Source organism: Rattus norvegicus, chromosome 17, assembly GCF_021556685.1.
Source record: "Rattus norvegicus strain SHRSP/BbbUtx chromosome 17, alternate assembly SHRSP_T2T, whole genome shotgun sequence".
Classification (NCBI taxonomy): Eukaryota; Metazoa; Chordata; class Mammalia; order Rodentia; family Muridae; genus Rattus; species Rattus norvegicus.
The window spans coordinates 8,838,897-8,861,839 of NC_141550.1; the positions used below are offsets into that span (position 1 = coordinate 8,838,897).

General features: G+C 47.7%; 1 protein-coding gene and 1 long non-coding RNA gene across 5 annotated transcripts in view; one reads left to right on the forward strand and one right to left on the reverse strand.

The window, feature by feature from the left end:
* Positions 1-4,344: 4,344 nt before the first annotated feature.
* The window catches only part of Pcbd2 (pterin-4 alpha-carbinolamine dehydratase 2), a 51,369-nt gene continuing 32,770 nt past the window's right edge, over positions 4,345-22,943 (reverse strand). For 3 of the 4 annotated variants that reach the window (XR_015640980.1, XR_015640982.1, XR_015640981.1), the window contains 2 exons: positions 5,756-5,836; positions 4,387-4,572 (listed from right to left, as the gene is read on the reverse strand). Coding sequence is in view for 1 of the 4 variants with exons in the window: in NM_001402494.1 (NP_001389423.1) it covers positions 4,477-4,572; positions 5,756-5,836 (177 nt within the window). In the remaining 3 variants the exon portion in view is untranslated. Of the gene's footprint in view, positions 4,573-5,755; positions 5,837-22,943 lie in introns of all 4 variants that reach the window. The other variant, NM_001402494.1, reaches the window with a different exon arrangement.
* LOC147999976 (uncharacterized) lies at positions 11,097-14,137 on the forward strand. Its single transcript, XR_015641453.1, has 2 exons — positions 11,097-11,293; positions 13,348-14,137. It is a non-coding gene; the product is annotated as an uncharacterized LOC147999976 (long non-coding RNA).

Sequence of the window (22,943 nt, forward strand, 5' to 3'; positions counted from 1 at the left end):
AAGGCAGAGAGGAACCCTGGAAAGATTCTCTGCTTTATGAGGTTGCTCCTGGGCATTCTAGCTGTTGCTAGTAGAGCTAGAGAAGGAAGTCTGGTTAAGGCCCACCTCTTCCTGAGGTAGGGAGTGCCCCAGAGAGGGTGAGTAGCTGGGGTGGGGGTTAGGGGGCTTCCTTCGTGATGTGCCCGCTTTGGCAAACCAAGGCCTTTTATAAGATGGTAAAATGAAACTGAGAGTCATGGAGGAGGAAAATTAAGTCGTCTGATTTTCTGAGGGACAGAACACACCCAGAGCTCGCACCAGAGATATCCAGAAGGAAGGGAAGTGTGCAGTGGGCTAGGCAATGGACACAAAACCCACAGAAGGCAGAGGGGCATGGCAGATCTTGCTGTTAGGAGGCTTGGACTATGGCTACCAAAATTCCTCTCCTGAGGAAAATATAAACAATGTCTAAGGTCCCTAGAAGACATCCAGGAAAGATAGCACCAAAGTTCACCCCAGGGAATCGACAAGTCTGTTGGTCTTACTTACAGAGCACCGAGAAGGGGTTACGGGCAGGAGTGTGGGTGCTCCCAAAGCTCCCACTGGAAAGTGTTTACCCAACAGGAGTCATTCCTTTCCATAGTTGCATAATGGAGACCTCTCCTCACCCTCACCACCCGTATATTCTAGCCCTGTTCTGCACAGCAGTTTGGGGCAGAACTGCACACAACATGTGGTATGAAATGGCTAGATACTCAGGTAAGGTCCTGTGCCCCCCTCCTCATCCTTCCTTCTATGGGGGTCGGGGGATGTCAACAGTCAATAAAGCCAGCTGGGCTGGTCTTGCAAGCCAACACAGCTGGACTCCCAAAGATGCTTGGCTCAGAGGTCAGAGGCTAGTCACGAACGACGTTGAAACCAGAGTGCGAGGAAAGAGCCCAAGCTCTAGACATGTTTTTAAGCACAAGAGCTATAGACATTTAGTTCTGTTCAACCTTCAAAAGTAGTATTGTCCCCCGACCCCCTTCTGGCTAGATTCTTTCAAACCAAGGCAAAATCCAGAGATCTAGATTGCTGTGTGATATTAAGTCACTGGCTTAGTCAATTTCCTGGAAACACAAGTTCATGAGCTTGTGCGGTCCCTAATCTTTCTTTTCTATTTTTCTTTTTTTTTTCTTTTCTTTTTTTTTTTTTTTTTTGCAGTGTTAAGGGTAGAATCCATACATCGTGTGTTAGTCAAGAACTCTGCCCCAGCCAGTCCTTGGTATTCTAACCCATGTGTCCATCTCCACTGCTGGAAAATCGTGTAAGCAGCTAGGACAGCATATTGAAGAATTTACACCCTGCCCAGTGGAGAAATAGGTTCTTGGCAATTATAATCAATACTACTATGTCATAGAGTAAAAACAGGAGAGGGGACTTCAAGCCATCTGGTCACAGGTAATAACCAGAAGGCAAAAGTGTCCTAGGTCTTCTAAAGATATACAATTTTTAAAATTGGTTTTCTGACGGAGTCTGTGATTGCCCAGGCTGGTCTCAAGCTTCCTGTGTAGTAGAGATTGACCTTGAACTCCTATCCTGCTGCGGCCTCCTCCCCTCCTCCCCCTCCCCCCTCCCCCTCTCCTCCTCACCCTACCCCCTTCTTCCTCCTCCTCTCCTCTACCCCTCCTCCTCCTCAGTGCCGTGGGCTGGGACTACAGGTGTGTACCGCCATGCCTGGCTCCATCCAGTTATCTGTGGATTAAAAACAACAACAGAGCTTTAAAAAAGCATTTGGTAACCTCAAGTGAAGCAATGGTCCTCACATGACAGACCTCTGCAGGACCAGAAGATGTCAAGATGGAGTGCAGGGGTCAAGGGAACTCCCAGGAAAGGACTTATGACCTCCCGCACTGGATACCACAAACCCAGGAACACTAACGCACACACCCCGCTCACCCACAGAGCACTATGTGGAAGCAGCTAGAGCAGAGGTTCTCAACCTGTGGGTCTCGGCCCCTTTGAGGGTCAACTGGACCAGAGCCAGAGCTGAGAACTTCAGCTTCTGTCTCGGCCCAGCTGTGCCAACAATCAGCCCTCATGGTAGGCTTCCTCTCGGTTCCGAATAGTCTATTTCTGGTTTTGCCTATACGTCTCACAACGGTCTCTGTGCATTGCCGGGTTAGGTTTTAGGCTTGTGCTGATTTTTTTTCCCTCCACTTTGCTTTCAGGGTTTCTCTGTGTAGCCCTGCCTGTCCTAGAACTCCCTCTGTAGACCAGGCTGGCCTCCAACTCACAGATTCAACTACCTGCACCTGCCTCCAGCCAGGACTTGAAGTCCTGTGCCACCACTGCCCAGCGTAGGCTCCTCCTCCTGCTCCTCCTCCCTTCTTTGGCCCTTCCCGATCCCCGTCTTTTTACTCCTTAATTATAAACACTGTCAGTGCAAAAACAAACACACACAGAGCTCAAATAAGAGGTAGTTTATTTGGTGCCATTCTGTGTGACCACGACCCAGGAACACAGACTTAGGTTGCGCAAAATTCCACATTGCCACCAAGTACAGTAGTACGGAGACAGGCCTGACAGAGATCCACTCCTTGGGGGCTGGAGAGATGGCTCAGTGGTTAGGGTACTTACCGTTCTTGTGGAGAACCCAGGTAAGGTTCCCAGAATCCATGTTTGGTGGCTCACAACCACCCGTAACTCCAGCTTCAGAGGATCCTACGTCCTCCTGCCTCCTTGGGTGCCTGCATGCATGTGGCACACAGCAATCCATGCAGGCACATATACATATATATATATATATATATATATATATATATATATAATTTAAAAAGAGAGAGAGAGAGAAGGAGGAGGTGAGTCTGAGATATAGGAGATCCTGCCTTGAAAATACAAACAAAACCCAGCAAACAATAAACACCACATTGCATGCTAATAACTTAAAATAAAACGGGAGGGGGTACTGGAGAGATGGCTCACAGGTTCAGAGCACTGACTGCTCTTCCAGAGGTCCTGAGTTCAAATCCCAGCAACCACATGGTGGCTCACAACCATCTATAATGAGATCTTATGACCTGCAAGGCATACATGCAGGCAGAAGGTAAATAAATAAATGATAAATAAATAAATCTTTAAATAAATAAATAAATAAATAAATAAATAAATAAATAAATAAATAAAAAAAACCGGGAGGGGTGGTATCAGGTTGGTTAGATTTAGAATCACTTAGGAGACACCTCTGGATGGGTCCATGGGGTTTTTACAGAGGTTTTAGCTGAGGAGGCCCGCCCTATGTGTAGGCAGCACCATCCCGTAGGCTTCCTGACCACAGACCAGTTCACACACCTGCGGTCTCTCCTCCGTGCCATGATGGCCCACATCCTTGAAGCCTGAGCTAAAACAAATGCCCCAATCCCGACCCCTCTGAGCCGAAACAATTGCCCCTCCCACCCCCACCCGTGCGCACATCCCTCCCCCAGCTGCTTTCTCTCGGACATCTGCTCACAGTGAGACAGTGACAAAGGCCCTGGCTAACTGAACCAGCCAGGAATTGGCTTTGGGATCTGGGCCCCTTATCACATGAGCACACAGGTTGTCAGCAGGAGTGGCAGTAAAACTGCCAAACCCAAAACAACTTGAGCTTCGTGAGAATTGTTCTGTAAACTCGTCTTCAGAATGAGGAATCCCTTCCTACGGTTCTCCAACACTAGGCAACAGAGTCCCACCCTGCAGTGCCTAGGTGACAAAAGGTGACTATTCTCCTCTCCCCATCCTGGCCATTTGAGGGCTGGAGAGATGGCTCAGCGGTTAGCACTCTCTGTTCTTACAGAAGAACCAGGTTCAAGTCTGACTCCCACACAGCAGCTCCCAAATATCCCTAACTCCAGTGCCAGGGGCTGGGATGCCCTCTTCTGACCTTGATAGGCACACGCACGGTACACAGACATAGATGCAAGTGAAACATCATACACATAAAATAAATCTAAAAACAGAACTCCGGTTTTTTCTGGGCCAGTCTGGACTATATAGACAATACAAAGCCAGCCTAGCTACACCATGAGAACCTATCTAGAAAAAGAATTTCTTAAGGTTAAAAGAATTCTTAAGAATTTCTTTGAAACTATTATTCATAGAGCAACCCAGGTTGGGGGCGGAGAGATGGCTTGGCAGTTAAGAGGTCATACTGCTCTCTCAGAGGCTCTGAGTTCAGTTCCCAGAATCCATGTCAGACCGCTCACAACTGCTCCTCCATAAACGGCTGCATTTACATGCAAATATTCACACACACACATTTTTAATTTTTAAATAATTCAGGTTGGTTTATCATCGTCTTTGACCAGGTGTAATGACAAGTAACCGAGTCTTGGCTTCAAATCATTCTGTATCAATCATACAAAACAATTTATTCAGGCAAATATGAACTAATTTGTGACGTAATTTATTAACACAAATGGCTTTCAGAAAACTGCAAACGAGGCAGGCATTAGGCCTTTATGTGCGTTTCAAAGGCGATCACCGAGAAGCAGCAGCTTTTTCAATGAACTGGGCCAGCTTCACGTCTCGCTTGCTCAGGCCTCCACAGTCATGCGAGGTGAGGGTGATCTGGACCTATGAAGGGACAAGCAGACTTTTAGACCTGAGCAGGGACCCGTGCATGGCGTCCCCCCGGATGTTGATATCAGTCGACTTCCCAACATTCCCATCTGAGAACTGGGGGTTAGCTGATGGAGAGCACACCTGATGGATAAACACAGTCTCCCAAACCATTGAGCTTCGCAGCAGCCGCCTAAGAGTAAAGGCTCCCAGAGGCTGAGGGGAGTCAGCTGCCAGCATGGAGAGCCTGCCTTCCTGGAGGAAAGGAGACAGATGCTCCATTTTAACTCCAGGACTTTACTTACACCAGCTCTGTTCAGGCCACCAGGAAAGAGCAGGCACACAGACCTATCAGGCAGTCACTGAGTGAGCTACAAAAGCAGGCAGGCTGCCAACTGAGGAGACGGGCATGTCTCAGCCACAAGATTGAAAAGCAAACAGAAGCATGGGGGTGGGGGGTGGGGTGGAGTTCAGCCTGGAACTGGTCAGTTAGGACTTGTTTCCTTTTAAAAAAAAATTTCAAAGTGGGATTCTCATTTCTCAAAGACGACTTACAACCCTTCAGAGAAATCTGGATAGACCGTGCTGAGATCCTAAGGGCAGGACCCTCTTGGTGGGGGGCTGTTCTCACTGCACCCCTTAAAACATTCCAGTCTGCCCTCTGGAGGTCAAAACTTTAATAAACATTTACTACAGAGAAACGTCTTCTGAGATTTCTGAGAGACATGTAAGGCCACGCTATCTGGTTTGCTACCATTCCTTTTAATAAGTTATTTCCAAATCAAAACTCTGAGGTCTCAGGTAACTGAGCTGGGCATGGAGGTGTATGCTTGTAACCTCACAAAGCGTGAAGCAGAGGCAGGAGGATCTCCCTCACGCCTGGTATTTATAGTGAGTTCCAGGCCAGCCAGGGCTACATAGGGAGACTGACTTAAATAATACATTCCTCCAAAGAAACCCCCCTCCACAAAAATATACGTCAAATTGTATCTTCATGGCTGATATCCAAGATCAACTCAGGAGCCTAATGGAGCCTGAACTTCTGAAAGACAAGCTCTTCTCCCAGGAGCGCCCTGACTGTGTTACTAATTAACAAGGACACACCGGGTTCCTTAGAGAATCTCGGCACTTCCTGTGGATTCATAAGTTTCTTCAGTTCCAAAGTTAAAGTGATCCAAAACTGAAGAGGCTCAGTTACCTTGTTGTACACGTTGAACCATTCCGGGTGGTGATTCATCTTCTCTGCTTGCAGGGCAACCCTGGACATAAAGCCAAACGCCTGCAAAACAGCGCGTCCGAGTAGTTAGTTACCTGCCCCGCCCTGCGCTCTGTCGCTGGGAGACCCCAGAGCTGCCCAACCAGATAAAGGCTGGCTGCCCTGCTGGGGAAGCCTGAGAAATCACAGGGGAAGGGCTGCTCTGGGCAAGCCAGGGCACCGGGGCAGCAGACTGCTAGGTGGGGAAACAATCTGGCTCAAATAAACAAACCAGGAAATGAGTATCACCTAGTGACCTGTCTGGACGGCCTAATTGTCCTAGGACTCCCGACGACGACGGCACTAGAATAATTTCCCTTCAACCCAGCGCCCTGGGTCTACCTGCCCCAATCGGGGGAGGCAATTTGCTCCTTAGCTGTTCCTTCTGTTTTTAGTGAATGGGGTACTTCGGTCATCAGCCGCAGGGCTGTGAAGAGAGGCGGACGCGTCCCAGCCCACCCTTAACCACCTTCCTACACAGCTACAGCCCCACCAAGCTGAGGTGACAGTGTGCCTCAGCAGAAGTCAAGCATGGAAACAAGACAAGGACCCCGCCCAACAACACTGACAGCCGGGCTCACACCACAGGGCAAACAGGGATGCCAAGTAGAAGGCCGTGGCGTCTTTTTTGCTTTTCTTCACACTTTTATGAAGGTGACTTCAAATAATAATCCTACTTCACACAGCCCCCCTCTAAGGCTCAGGGACCTCTGTGGAAGGGGACCACAAAGTCCGTAAGAAGCTGGAGACAGGACGAAGTTTCGGACTGCCGTCTGGACTCAGCACATGCCCTGCGATCACCATGCTGATTACCTGCACTGGGCACACGCATGATTGGTCCTGTGAACTGTCAGTCATGGGTATCCATTTTAAAAGGAAGGGGAGGGGAAAATCCATTTAGCTACAAACGGACTTACCCAGAGCAAACCACGTTTACTCTTCCTGCCCCTTTTCATTCCAAATCTGATCCCCTGGAGCCCACGGAAGCTATGAGTAGCGTAGGGATGTCCGTTTCAGGTATTCAGACACAGAACTTCCGTCTAGAGGGCTGGGATTTTATTCAGCATGGGCAGAAGTAGAGGACGTCTGAAAGGGGCCAGCGGTGACAGACAGTGATGTGGTTAAAGGGCCTCCTGCCTTTTGAACCTGGGAACTCTGGATTCAAATTCTGATACTATGACATCATGGTCATGTGATCCTAGACTCCATTTTCCTTTTCTTTTTCTTTCTCTCCCACGTAGCACAGGCTGATCTCAAACTTACTGTTCAGTCTAGATGTGTAGATGTGTGCTTCCATAAACAGTTCGAAGCTCAGCTCCCCCCGTCTGTTATTTTTTAAGATTTTATTTTTAAATGATATATATATGTGTGTGTGCTTGCATGTAGGTATGTATACCCAAGAGCTGGGTCAAAGGTGGCCGCATGCTACCCACACGGGGAACCAAACTCTGGTCCTATGCAGGGCACCGCATACTCTAAATCACTGGCCATCCAGGTGTCCATCCAGCCTTTTTTTTTTTTTTTTAATTTAATTCATTCTCAGACATTCTCACATATATACATAATACTGACCATTCTGACCCCCACCAGCCTACTGCCTCTCCCCAACCGTCCACGAGTCTGTCTCCCACACGTTCATGGCTCCTCCCTTTGTTCTGTGACCCACCCAGATTAGCCGGGGCCATCTGTGTGAGCATGAGTTTGGAACTACCATTAGAGTCTACGGGCTCAGCAGTAGGGACACGGCTAAAGAGAGAGATTTCCTCCACCAAAATCTATACGGATCAGCAGTTCTCCTGGGGCAGGTAACTACGTGAGCTAACGACCGCAGTGGTTGTACAGAACCACACTGAACTCAGGGCACCAGGTTTGGTGTGACCTCTACCCACTGAGTCACCTTGCTGTCCCTTAAGATTCAGATTTGAGAAAGTATTACAGGAGGCAAAGGTCTGCAGATTTCTATGAGTTTGAGGCCAGTTTCATCTACACAAAGAGTTCCAGGCCAGACAGAACTATAGAGTGAGACCCTGCCTCAGAGAGAGAGCGGGGGGGGGGGGGAGGGATTAGACAGACAGACAGACAGATGACATCACAGGGCAGTGGGATGGCTTGCCACATAAGCTGGACTACCTGAGCTCGACCCCTCAGAACCTACCTACACTAGAATGAAGAACCAACTCCTAAAAGTTGTCCTTTGACCTCCATGTGGACCATGGCGCGTGCACACACACATACACACACACTAATGGTGATGACGAGTAAGATGAAGATGATAGAAATTTAATTTAGTAGAGAAAACATCACAAAGTCTAATGATCCCACAATTGGCTCAGAGGGCAAAAAAGAAACCCCATCTGCCTCCTTCCACACAGCAGATCATATAGTTCAGAGCTTACACACTTAGAACGCCCACGACAATCACACTCAAGTCATAAGCTCTACCTGCAGGAGTCTGGATGAGTAGAGAGCAGGAGAGGAGGGTGGAGGGCTGTGGTTATGCGGAGGATGCTGAAGGAACCAAACGGCCATGTTAGCGGCAAGCACAGGCGACCGTCCTCTTTCAAGAGTTCTTCTCTCACCCTAGCTTTAGCAAGGCTCCAGCGGGGATCTAATGACCTTGGGGTATTAAGAGTGTAGGCCACATTTTCCTTATCCGTTCCTCAGTTGAGGGACAGCTAGGTTGCTTCCAGTTTCTGGCTATTTCAAACAAAGCTGCTATGAACATAGTTGAGCATATGTCTGTGTTGAGCATCTTTTGGGTATGTGCCCGGGAGTAGAACTGAGGTAGAACCAGTCACAAGAAAATGTGGTACATCTACACAATGGAATACTATTCGGTTATTTAACACAAAGACATCATGAGTTCTGCAGGCAAATGGATGGAACTTGAGACTATCATCCTGAGTGAGGTAACCCAGTCCCGAGAGGACATGCATGGTATGTTCTCACTGATAAATGGATATGAGCCACCCACACTCCACTCCACAGACCCAAAGAAGCTTGAATCTCACTTAGAAGGGGAAATAAAACAGACCTAAGAGGCAGATGGAGGGAGGGAGAGTGGGTGGGAGAGGGATGGGGAGGGCACTGGGAGGGGTCAGGATCAGGTGTGGGGAGGACAGGAGAGATGGCCAGATGGCCATGAGAATGAGTGGAGATCTGCAACTGATGGAGATGGGACGTGGGAGGCAGGAATCTCCAGGATGAGACAGAGACCTGGGACAAGGGAGGCCACCAGCAATCAAAGGGGGTAACCTTAGTTGTGACTCACTGCATTGGGGAGGTGGAACCTGAAGAGGCCACCTCCTGTAGCCAGACAGGAACGCCAGTGGAACAATAGAGACACTAACGCACCCACATAACTTTTGATCCAAAATTTCTACCTGTCTACAAGAAGCGCAGGGATGAGGGATGGAGCAGAGACTAAGGGAACAGTCAACCGATAACCAGCCCGACTTGAGACCCATCCCACGGGCAAGCACCAGTCCTGACACTGTTAATGATACTCTATTGTGCTTGCAGATAGGAGTCTAGCATGGCTGTCCTCTGAGAGGCTTCGCCCAGCAGCTGACTCAGACAGATGCAGAGACCCACAGCCAAATGGTGGATGGAGCTTGGGGATTCTTATAGAAGAGTAGGAGGAAGGATTGTGGCCCCTAGGAGGCTAGGAACTCCACAGGAAGGCCAACAGAGCCAACGAACCCGGACCCTTGGGGCTCTCAGAGACTGAACTGCCAACCAAAGAACATACACGGGGGCTGCCACACATATGTAGCAGACTTACAGCTTGGTCTTCATGTGGGTGCTGAACAACTGGGGCAGGGGCTGTCCCAAAAGTTATTGCCTGTTCTTCTAGCTGAGCTGCTTCGTCTGTCCCCAGTGGGAGAGATACACCTAGTCCTGCAGAGACTTTTTGTGCCAGGGTGAGGAGACGCCCAGAGGGACCCCTACCCGCCCAGAGAAGGGGATGGGAGTAGGGGAAGAGTTGTAGGGGGTGTGACAGGGAAAGGAACAGTGGGCAGGATGTAAAGTGAATAAATAAAATAATAATAAAAATTTAAAAAAATCTTTGAATAAAAAAAAAGTGTAGGCTTTCTAAAATCGTTCCATCCAACAAAGCTGGAAACAGAACAAACTCCCTAACAACCCAGGTTGACTAAGGAAGGGGGCAGTGAATAAAAGCCAACAAGCTGGAGAGGTGGCTCAGTGGTTAAGAGCACGGACTGCTCTTCCACAGGTCCTGAGTTCAAATCCCAGCAACCACATGGTGGCTCACAACCATCTGTAATGGGATCTGATGCCCTCTTCTGGTGTGTCTGAGGACAGTGACAGTGTACTCATATACATAAAATAAATAAATAAATCTTGAAAGGAAGGAAGGAAGGGAGAGGGAGACGGAGGGAGGGAAGGAGAGAGAGAGACAGAGACAGAGAGAGAGAGAGAGAAACATCTTAGAGACAGACCAGTGGGCTGGCTCTTGCCTTGTGAGCCTGGAAGTTCTATCCCCGGAATCCTTGGAGACCTGAAAGGGGAAAACCCATCCTACAAAGTTATTCTCTGCTCAAGCTCAACACACACACACACACACACACATACACACACACACACACACACACTTACACACTCACTCACCCATGCAGTGTGCTCACACATGTGCGCACACACATATAACATATACCACATATACACATACATGTGCACGCACACATGCCCACAATAATATAAATGCTACACCTCTTAGCAAAGTTACTAAGCTTAGATTTTTAAAAATCCTCTTATTGTTTAGTAAGAAAAATCCACGCACAAGGATGAAGACAATCTGAAATCCACGCACAAGGATGAAGACAATCTGTCGACTTCAAACACATCAGCATTGAATACTGGAAGGCACCAAAGGCTGAAAAGAGTTTTACACCCAGCTAAACTAATTTTCAGAAAACAAAAGCAATAGCTTGTTGCGGTGGCTCAGACCTCTAATCCCAGTGCAGGAGACGGAAACAGGAGGATCTCTGTGAGTTCCAGGACAGCCAGGGATAACACAGTGAAACCTGGTCTCAACATAAACGAACAAATAAAACAGTGGAGTGGCATTTTGGAAATGCAATGACTCAGGTCAGCAAAACAGCACAGCGAGTAAATGTCCCTGTCACACAGGCTGGCAACCTGAATCCACTCCCCAGAAGCCACATAAAATCGGAAGGAGGAACGGGCTCCATAAAGTCATCTTCTGAACTTTACATTCATGCTGTGGCACGCGCGCACACATGCACGCGCACGCGCGCACACACATAAAAGAAAAGCAACAATTCATAGAACGGCCTCCATTCGTCCTTCTGCGGGAACCATTACAGGAGGAATTACGCGTGGGAGCAGAGTGGGAAACTGTGTCAACGATGAGATAAGAATAAGTCCCTCAGGTTCCAGGAATCCACTTAACACAACCAGACCAATTAAGGAGCCAACAGCAAATGGAATCAGCTGGTAAGTGTTACCATCTAGAAAGGGAAGAGAAACCCAGGCGGTTTGGAAACTGAAGACAAGTGTTAGAAGCCCTCCCAGCCGTACAAGGGGGCACTGCAGCCGCAGAGAGTATCCAGTGGGGCTGAACAGTGGGAGAGGGGCAGACGGACAGCACCTGAGTTCTGACGCAGCTGAGAGGGCTGCATTTGTCATGCAGAACTGCATGTGTAATAGTACCTTCCAGACTGAGAGTAAAGCAAACATCCCAACCAGGGAAAACACAACTTAAATAAAACCTGAAAACACACCAGGACACCATAAACGGCACCACCGTAATCGAAGGCAAGCAGGGGTTGCTTCATCATACTTTGCAAAAGCAAACACTGAAGACGCACGCAACCGGAGCGATGAGGAAAAGCCTCGAAACTAACGAGGCAGAAAGTACAGAGAAATACAGGGAACTAAGGCATTCGTGCTGAGTCAGCAGTTATCTTTCCGCACGTAAAGCATGACAGATGCGTCAGGACTCAGGTGCTGTCTCTCTCTAAACTGCCGGGCAGACGCTGTGGAGGGCTGGGGAGTGAGGCTCGCTGGTTAGGAGCACTTGCTGCTCTTGCAGAGGACCTGCGTTAGGCTCCCAGCACACACGTTAGGCCACGACTGTCCATAACTCCAGATCCAAGGGCTCCGACACCCACTTCTGACCTCCACAGCTACTGTGCGTTCATGATGTACGCGATACACGCTGACAAACACTCAAGTAAAATCGTTTAAAATGTTCTGGGGGAGGGGGGGGACTGAGGGTTAGTTCTGTTGTTGTTTACAATAAATAACACACACACACACATGCACACATACACACGCACACACACACACATGCAAACACACATGCACACGCACACGCACATGCATGCACATGCCCTTTTAAACATTTTACAGTTAGAAGGAGCTGGAGAGAGGTGGCTCAGTGGTTACGAGCACTGATTGTTCCTCCAAAGGATCCAGGTTTGAGTCCCAGCACCTGTATAGTGGCTCACAAGTGTCTGTGACTCTAACGCCTGGGAATCCAACGTCCTCTTCTGGTACCTCCTCAGGCACCAGACACATATTTGGTGCACAGACAAACCTCAGACAAAACATGCATACACATTGAATAAATAAAATAAATAAATAAATAGGTGATGGTTTTTAAAAATTTACAAAGGGAGAGGAAGGAGTTGGGTGATATAGAAGTGTTCATGTATAAAACTCTGGCGGAAAAACATATATATACATATATATGTGTGTGTGTATGTTTGTGTATATATATGTATATATGTATATGTATGTGTGTATATATATATGTACACGCACACACAAATGTGTTTGAGAGGTGCGATAGCACACACCTGCCATCAAACGCTAAGGAAGCTGAACCAGGAGCTCCCGAGCTTGAGAGCAGCCTGTGGCACGTGGTAATTTACCTCCAAAGCAAAGCAAAGGGCTGGAGAGAAGGCTGAGCAGTTAGGGTCCTGCTGCTCTTCCAGGAGGTTCAATTTCTAGGACCCACAGGCAGCACAACCACCTGCAACTCCAGCTTCAGGGCACACCTACCCACACACAGCCATACGCTAAACTAAAAATAAAACGATTTAAAAAGAAAAGGCCAGGAGTGGTGGCACATTCCTCTAGTCCCAGCACTTGGGAGCTGAGGCAGGCAGCTCCGTGTGTTTGAGGCCACCCTGGTCTCTCTAGTGAATTCCACATCGGCCAGGACTGCAGAGTGAGACCCTGGCTTTAAACGGGGGATGGGTCAGGAAACAGCAAAATGGACCAGTACATAAAAGTGCTTGCCACACAGCCTAACTACCTGAGTTCAGGGCCTGGCATTCACAGTGAAAAGGCAGAAGCAACTCCTTAAATGATCCTCTGACCTCTAACCATGCACCATAGCACACACATGCCCACATTCTTACAGACACACACACATGCATACATGCATGTGCACATGCATGTGTTCGCTCACAAGTCCACAACTTTAGAGTAAACAGAACTCCTACAGTGCCGTAATAGTGTAATTTATTACTTTGTTGCAGCACCGACTGGAAGACAGATAGTGTAGCTTGCGATACATTATACACCCGGATATGATGCAGTCATCAAGGATGTGAAACACAGAAGGAGTGCCAAGAGCCACACTGAGTGAGGAGTGCATGGGAGTCTGTGAGCTTCGAGAAAGGACGGGCAGTGCCCAAGCCTGTGTGTGCACTGCTGTCCTTGAGCAATATGGACCTACAGGAATGATATAAGTGGTTAGAGGCAGGAACGGAGAAGCAGGTGACCATGGCCAGAAACCGGAAGAACTCACTGTGTTCTCAGAACCTTTTTGAATTTGCACAGCGAAGACAATGACCTAGTTTTAAGAATTAGTTTGGGGAAAGAACAGAACAGAACGGAGGAGTCATGCAAATGAAGTTATCACTCCAAAGGGGGCCGGGACCCTGCACCATATGTAATATGGTTCGTATTAAAATACTTTGGCTCATGTTAACTTCTTAACATATGCCTACCTGTTGAGGTAGGTTTTAGTGCCAATTTACAGCATAGTTTGTCTATGAGCCGTGTTCTGCTGAGCCACGGCCATTTCAAACAAACATATGGTCAACAAATAACGTATAATGGCTGATAATAGTTTCAGTCTTTCCTGTACTGCAAATTACAAACATTTCGTGACCAAGCCCCGCGTGCATGATGAAGTATGAGTCCTTGAGTCGCTCCGCCATTCCCAGGAATGTGAGCGTTACAATCACAGCAAATTGGGCCAACCTAGTTTGTCATTTGGAAATCTCCAAACCACCAGCAATTAAAGATCTCTTTTTCCATGAACCCCAAATCAAGTCTTCTTTGGAAACTTGAATTTCTCTCAAAGTTACTTTTGTTTCATTTTACTCCGTGGAACCACGGAAGACTATCAGATGAACAAAACCAAAACATGGATCCGTATCAATCTGTGCAACGTGTACCAGCACCCCGCGCTCAGGGCGCAGTCTCCGTCCTCGTGACATGTATGACTTACTGAAGCTCACAGGCTTAGCTCTGGGCGCACTTACAACATGAACCTTTCAGTCCTCAGCCCGACTCCCTTTGATATATGTCCTTCAAATCAACTGCCTTCATATTTTGATTATAGAGTATTTTAATTACATACTAAAAAAAGAACACATCTCCCACTAAGAAAATGAACACCAGGTACTCCTAAGTAATTTCCCCAGTACAATCTCCATTAAGCCACTGAGTACTTCCCTCACTAATTCAATGAATTAGAGCTCTCTATTGTTTATGGATCACCTTCATGTTTGTAGGCCTATAACCCTCCTTTAAAAAAAAAAAACAATTGCCGTGGAAGGAAATGATATTTATGTCTGATTAGAAATGGAAACACTATTACATAAGTCAGTTTGGGCATTTCTTCACGTCTTGAAACTTGATCGGCAATTTACTCTAATTGGTGATCAAGGAAACTATCTTGTGATCAATTAAAGTAATTACCAGATTCCGGCAACACAGCCTACCTTAATTTCAGCTAGAGTCTGCACTTCTTCAACTTTAATTAAAAATAATGAAAATTATTAAGGAAAATACAAGGCAAGATCATTGCCAAGCATGCGCATGTCACGGGACAGGACCTTCCCCCTGTGTTGGTGACAGCAATCACATAAACATTGCTTGGTGCTCCGAGGAAAACCATCCTCTGGCCCCTGTGACTTTCACGTTGAAAACCCTGTTCACTGTTCCAGTCCCTACGAAGGAAACATCAGATCTTAATTTGTGGGTCAACACAAGGCTCTTGACCAGAATTGTGAGGGACAGACACAGCCAAAGACGTACTTCCTTCAGACTTTTCCCTCTCTCCATGAACCCAGGGGTCAACTACAGAGTTTGGGGTCAACTGCACTCAGCTCCAGACTGTGGTAGACACGGGGCATCAGTGGAATTCCTCACCAGGGACTCCTCCTCCTGTGTGAGCAGGCAATCTGTGCGCCGCCCTCCCCGGGACCTGACACCCATTGCTTCTATTATACACAGAATGCTTTAACACTGTAACGCCTGCCCTGGAGAGGAAACATTCTTTCCCAAGCCAACCTGGAGACCAAAGAAATTTACTTTTTCAGCGCTCAGCCCTGCAACATCTTGATAGCTGTTTCTTTAAGTGGGTGTCGTACAGGAAGACTTCATCCAGGTTGTTGAGCAGCTCAGCCAAGGACTAGACTTCTCAAGCACGTGTGTGTGTGTGTGTGTGTGTGTGTGTGTGTGTGTGTGTGTGTGTGTGTGTGTGGTGTCTGTGTGTCTGTGTCTTGCCTGTGTGAGAGGCCTGAGGACCATTCCCTGGACTTCCATCTGTCTGGGGGCAGATACAGCCCACCGTGAGGCAGCAGTCTAATCTGTACCTGATCTGCTACAGAGCCCACCATTTCCAACAACTTGGGACAATGACCATCTCTAAAACAGAACTGGCTTTCTCAGGCAATTGTCTCCTGCTCTCAGGTAGAGCCAGTCACTCTACCCTGCCCCAGGCTGAATTATCGTCCCCTTAGTTGCAAAACCATGCCACCTGGGAAACAGCATGCTAACTTCTTTTTTTTTTTCTTTTCTTTTCTTTTTTTTTGGAGCTGGGGACCGAACCCAGGGCCTTGTGCTTGCTAGGCAAGCGCTCTACCACTGAGCTAAACCCCCAACCCCGCATGCTAACTTAACACACACACACACACACACACACACACACACACACACACTACTACTGATGATGATGATGGTGGTGGTAGTGGTAGTGGCAGTGATGAAGATGATGATGACGATGATGATGACAATGATGACACTAAGTACTTTTTCACTTCAACATCACCATTTTTGGTAACTACTACAGTACAGTAGACAGTTGACTGGAAAAAGAAAGCACGTTAGCCGAAACACAGCACCTCCTTCAAAATCTATCACTAAAGGAAAATGCGAGGCTGCAGAATCAGGACCTGTCATACTTAGCACATGCCTCCTGCATTCCTATGCCAGCGAAGCCTCCCTCCCCTCAGCAGACGTCTAGCCACAGAAGCCCCCGGCTCTCAGGGCAGCAGAGTCCTGAGACATACAGTTCTCCACATTTGATTCACCTTCACTTCTAGTCTATTAGGACGAGAGCTCTTCAGAGTCCAGAAACCGATTTGTACCAAAAAAGACGTTCTACTCAACTTGCTCTTTCCCCCAAAAGCCACCGCCATGTCTGACCTCCTCCACACACAGACCCACGCCTTCCCCTGTATCCCCATCGGCTACTCTTGAGCAGACAGCTGCCCAGTCTGACTACCCACCCACCTCTTGGGTTCCCCTTGACCCTCAAGTTTCTTGATTCGAATCAGCGCATGACCCAGTCTCCTGACCGTTCTCGTCCACTAATGCAGATCCAGGCACAGCTTCAAAACCAGCGTGAGAGGAAGCACAAGAGAACCACTCACCGGAGTTGTCTAGTGTCACAACCCTGCCTGGCACCCTACTGCTCACTGTCACACGCAGTTGGGGCTTCCTTACCTGATCCTCCGGTATAAGCTGATTCCTAAGCTTTCAGGCTCTTAGGAAGTGAAAATTATTACAAAAATTACCAAGGTTTGGTCATTTTTAAGGTTTATTTAAGGTTTGGGGGTTTCTGTTGTTTTAGCAATCTCTGTAAAAAAAAAAAAAACTGAACTTTGAGCTCCTTGATATTTTTATCCTTATAAAAAAATCCAACGCTATACAGAAAAGTGTCTCTCTTCAAGGCCACGCACCTAAAGCATGAGACTTCACAGTGCCAGACCCAATACGTTAAAAAAAGAAGCAGTAGAAACGTAGTCTGTTCCTGACTGACACAAATCCTCCTGCTGTCTGTAGCCTCCCAGATGCCAAGGTTACATGCCTGGCTGCATTCTTCTTTTTTGAGACAGGTCTCTTGTATCCCAGGCTGGCCTTGAGCTCCTGTGGTTGAGGGTGACGGGGTCTTCTGATCCTCCCACCGCCTCCGTCTCCCTGGTGTTGGGATTACGAGTGTGCACCACCACGCCCAATTTATCCAATACTCGGGATCAAACCTGGGGCGCCATCCATGCATGGCAAACACTCCGCCAAGAGCCACATCTCCAGCCCCTGCTTCTCTCCCTCACTGCTTCTCTCCCTCACAACAAATTAGCCACTTTAAAGACGCCACTAGGGGTTGGGGATTTAGCTCAGTGGTAGAGCGCTTGCCTAGCAAGCGCAAGGCCCTGGGTTCGGTCCCCAGCTCCGAAAAAAAAAAAAAAAGAAAAAAAAAAAAAAAAAAAAAAAAAAAAAAAAAAACTAAAGACGCCACTAATGGTTGTGCAGTCCAGGTGAAGGCTGGCGAAGCCACAAGGAATCTCTGCACTCTCTTTCCCAGAGACAGAAAAGGCACGGCTTCCACTTACACTAGCACATGTTACCCAGGAGACAAGAGCCCGTGACTGAGGGAGAGGGTGGGGATGAGAACGCCATCTTGGGCAGGCAGAGAGCGCTCACCTTCTCATTGCTGTCTATAGGAAGGAGGGTCCCAAATGTTTGAAAGCAAAATAGCACAAATTACCAAGTATAATACATACTTACTGTGGCACATACATTCTACATTAAAGTACATACTTACTGTGGGTGCACATACATTCTACATTACAGTACATACATGCTGTGGGTGCACAAACATTCTATATTACAGTACATACATGCTGTTGGTGCACATACATTCTACATTACAGTACATACATGCTGTGGGTGCACATACATTATACATGGTATTCTGGTCTGTAGCCTCACACTTCACATCACGGGCCATCAGGTGGCACAAACATGTCTGCAGAACACTCACGGGTCCACAGTTATTCTTTCTTTTACTCTCTTTTAAACCGGGAATCTGTTTCCCTTTTAGGATTTTTTTTTAAGGTAGTTTCTACCACATTTGCCAATATTTATTGGGTAGCCTAATAACCTCACAGAGGGGTTTCGGAGGCGGACCACAGCAACGCATTGCTGGAAGGAAAGCAGCTACCAGAACCACGTTCCAGGAAGCTGTGCCAAGCAGAGAGCAACCAGGAAAGAGGCCATCTCAGAAAGGGTCTGTGCGTGTGGAGAAGCACGCCATGGTGCTGACCGCGGGGCCACACTTCCACCTGTCTTCAGACACTTAGCTGAAGCAAACCACGGTGTGTTCAGAATTTGTCACCACCTGTTAAGGTGAGCTTAAGGAGAACTGAAGTCCCACCCTTGTAGACTGAAAGAAGGGACGTGGGTTGTTTGTGTGTGTGTGTGTGTGTGTGTGTGTGTATGTGTGTGCATATGTGAGTGTGTGTGCATGTGTGTGTGCATGTGTGTGTATGTGTGTGCATGTGTGTGAGTATGTGCATGTATGTGAGTGTGTGTGCATGTGTGTATGTGTGTGTGCATGTGTGTGAGTGTGTGCATGTATGTGAGTGTGTGTGCATGTGTGAGTGTATATGTGTGTGCATATGTGTGTGAGTGTGTGCGTGTGTGTATGTGTGTGCATGTGTGTGAGTGTATGTGCATGTGTGTGTGTGCGTGTGTGAGTGTGTGTGTGTGTGTGTGTGTGTGAAACAGCATTTTTACTGAGCATTTACTGAGCAGTTAAAGAGAAAAGGCTCCCCACCACAGAGCTTAAGAAGAGAGCTTAGCACTCGCTTTACTTTTGGTATTGAAGACTTGGCATTAAGATAGGTAGTGCCGGGGTTGGGGATTTAGCTCAGTGGTAGAGCACTTGCCTAGGAAGCACAAGGCCCTGGGTTCGGTCCCCAGCTCTGAAAAAAAGAACCAAAAAAAAAAAAAAAGATAGGTAGTGCCATCGTACTGTGAGAGTTTCAATTCCAGGTATGACTCCTGGTAGGGTCCCAAATAAACTTCACACCCCTACTGATCACTATGAATCTTTAATGTCCGTGAGTCTCTTACTGTCACCATGGGAAGAGAGAGAGAGGGGGGGGGGAGAGCTCATAAAGACAGGACCTCGATGCACAGACGATCGTGTACCACGTTCATGGGGCCTCGTCACACACAGACTAAGTTTCTAAGCTAAAACATGTGTTCTGTGGGACGAAATAAACTCAGTAAAGTACGGCTGAGAGCAGATCCACATCAAAAGCTCGGAGACGCACCGTAGCTCAGAAGAGACCAGGGAAGGAGGAAACACTCGGGGAATGTATTTTCAAGTCATTACGCCTCAATATTCATACATAAATTAGTTTCCCATCAGCCCTGAGGAGTCAGGGCTGCAGTTTGCATTTTAGTCCCTACTAACAATATATTTGGGGAAAGTGTCTTCCTGACTGTGTGCGAACAAGAATGTTCGTGCTCCCTTGGGTCTGTCACGTCTGGGCAGGTGAGGCCACAGGCAGCAGGCACAGCAGAGGCTAGACCAGCAAGGAAGGAGCAGACACAAGTGCCCTGCAGTGCGGATGGAGACGGGAGGGAATACACTGCCATTCAACCGAGTGCAAGGGAGAGATTCTTGCCTTTTGTTTTGAAAGCGTATTATTTCATATCTTATGCAAATCATATTTTACATGTTAGGCAATAATATCTGAGAAATACCGGAGTCAAATTAAAGGCTTCAATAGTCCTGGCTGAAAGCTCTGTGATTTTCCTATAAAAAAAATTATTCCAATTTGTTGATCTTACATAGGATGAAACATACTGTAACAATCTTCATAATTTATGTCCTGTTGGGACACAATGATTTATAGTAACATAATACAGAGCCGCATCACGGCTAATCTAAACCACCTGACCAGATAAACACCAGCTTCCCTTCTCTCTTCAGCAACGGCATTTCTGTTTATTGTCATATCGTTTCCCCATTCTAGAGCACGGAGAACAAACGTGGCCAACCCGCCCTTCGGTGGGAGGCTGAGCTGGCCTTCCCCGTGTCCGGGGTTTGCGAGCGCACAGGTACCCTGCAATGACAAGGGCTTACAAGACAGAAAACAATCCAAGAATTCCACTCTCAAAAATCATCTACAGGGAACCAAATACGGATTCAACCGGCACAATCTGGACCAGGTGTGGTGTTATGAACCAGTCTTTCAGTTGGCTTTGGGGTTTTAATGTCAGTTTAAAAAAAAAAAAGTAATTCTTTTTAAAAAAAAAAATTATGAGACTTACTATGAGCCAAATATTTACAAATGCCTCAATCATGCTCTTGCCATGCTTACAGGGAATACATGATTTGATTAACCACTGTCTTCTGTAGTGACGAATCCTGGTAGAAGAAAAAGACAACAGTTCAGAAGCACGGCCTGGCCACGCTCCCTTATGGTCCACAAGTACAGTGAGTCGCACACTTCGAATTCCAAGCCTCCTCTGAGGCCTGCGTCCCTTCACCCTCCAAACACACCAGAGCCCACCGGGCACCAGGAGGTTTCTGAGAGGACGCATGAGAAGGGTTTAGAGTTTCAAGAGTGAAAGGAAAAAGCACAGAGGTGTGCAGGCGCCGCCCACCCGGCAGGTAACAAGTCGCTGAGAATATCTGAAGTCAAAACGAAATGCTTGTCTAACCGAATCTTTGTAAACGTGGTTGGGGAAGAAAGAGAAAAACAAACAAGAGTTCTAGGGTGGTTTCAGATGGTGCTTTCTGCTGTTACTGAGAGCTTTCGAAGCTTCCCATGCTCCGTTGGAAACAGCTCTGTTGGGCGGGCTATTCTGGTTGGCCCTGCCAAGGAAATGGTCTGATGCACTTTATTACAAGTGTATCAATGCGCTCACCCAGGCAAACATACATAATAATCTCTGCCCAAAAGGACCAGTGTGAAACAGGCTCTGTCGCTGAAACACAAGGGGGTGAGACCGGACGTCCATGCCCCGCCTGACTCCCCATCCCAGCTCCACTGTGGTTCACACGACATCACCCACCCAGTCCTGCCAGTCAAATGCAGGAGCTCACCTACCTCAAGGTTTGACTGACACAGGTATCTGTGCAGGAATAAAGGCTGTAGGTGGAGACTTTTTTTTTTCCCCTACAACTTGCTGCTGTGGAAATTCAGAGGAAGAACACGATTTGGGAGTGTCTTTTCACAAGTAACTTGTAAAAGTTTAAGGCACTATTTCGGTCTGCAGTACTGACGGCATTTCAAGTTATCAACAGGTTGGGGATTTAGCTCAGTGGTAGAGCGTTTGCCTAGCAAGCGCAAGGCCCTGGGTTCGGTCCCCAGCTCCGAAAAAAAAAAAAGAAAGAAAAACAACAACATCAAGTTATCAACAGAGTGCATGCTGGGACACACCTGGAATTCTGCTTGTTTGTTGTTTGTTTTCTGTTTTTGTTTCTTTGTGTAGCCCTGGCTGTCTTTGAACTCACTCTGTAGACCAGGCTGCCCTCAAACTCAGAGATCCCCCTGCCTCTGCCTCCCAAGTGCTGGGACTAAAGGCGTGCGTCACCACTGCCCAATTGCACCTGTAATTCTAACACTCCAGAGGCTGCGGCAGAGTCTTTAATCCCAGCACTCGGGAGAAAGAGGCTGGTGGATCTCTGAATTCAAGGCCAGCCTGGTCTACAGAATGAGTTCCAGGGTAGCCAGGGCTACACAGAGAAAGCCTGTCTCAAAAGAAGCAGAGGTGGGGGAGGGAGGGAGGGAGATGTGAGAGGTAGGGTAAGAGAAGAGAGGGGAAAGGGGAGAGGAGAGGAGGGGAGGGGAGGGGAGAGGAGGGGAAAGGAGGGGAGAGGAGGGGAGGAATGGCTCAGTAGTTAAAAACACTTGTTGCTCTTGTAGAGAAATTGAGTTCAGCTCATAATTGTTTGTAACCAAAAATCAGAGGAAGGGGGAGGGGGAGGGGGCAGGGGGATGGAGGAGGAGAAGGAAGAGGAAGGGGAGGAGGAGGAAGAGGAGGAGGAGGAGCACCAGCAGCAGCTGAGGTTGAGGCTGAGGGGAGGACAAGGGGTGAATTTTGAGCTCAAACACAAACTCAAGTGTAAGTCACTTCTGCTACATAGCAGAATTCTGTCTCACAACAACAAAAAAACTATGACTTTCCATTAAAAGTTGGTTTTCTGAACCAAGGAAATGGCTTAGTTGGTAAAGTATTTGCCACATAAGTGTAAGAGCCCATGTTTAATCCCCACCACAGTACAGCATCCCAGCACTGGGGAAGGAGGCACAGGAGGATCCCTATGCTTACGAGCCAGTCAATCTACCCAAACAGGCTGGCTCCAGGCCAGTGAGAGACCTGGCCTCCACACACATGCACAGTGTACATACATGCAAACACACACGCACACGTGTACACAAGTGAGCCCCCACCTAGTTGCTACTTGCTTCTATGATGTTTTCCCTGCATGTGTGCCTGCTCTTAGGTTTAAAACCAGTTCTAAGCCAGCCAGCACTGTCCTGACATGACAAGGGCTGACGTCACCATGGGTCCCCATGGTCTCACACGCAAGGTAAAGTCTCTGACGATAAACAGCCCATCCCTGGGCTGCAGCGTGGCAAGCACCTGCTCTGACCTTCGCTTTTATTAATCTGTGTACCAGGCTACTCCAGCGTTCCCTAATGAAACCCTCGACTGTATACGAGGGACAAGGGCCCCTGTCACAGGACTGACAGCGATGGCAAGTCCCAGAGAGCAATTAAATGTTCATCAACAGAATACACATTATTGTTAA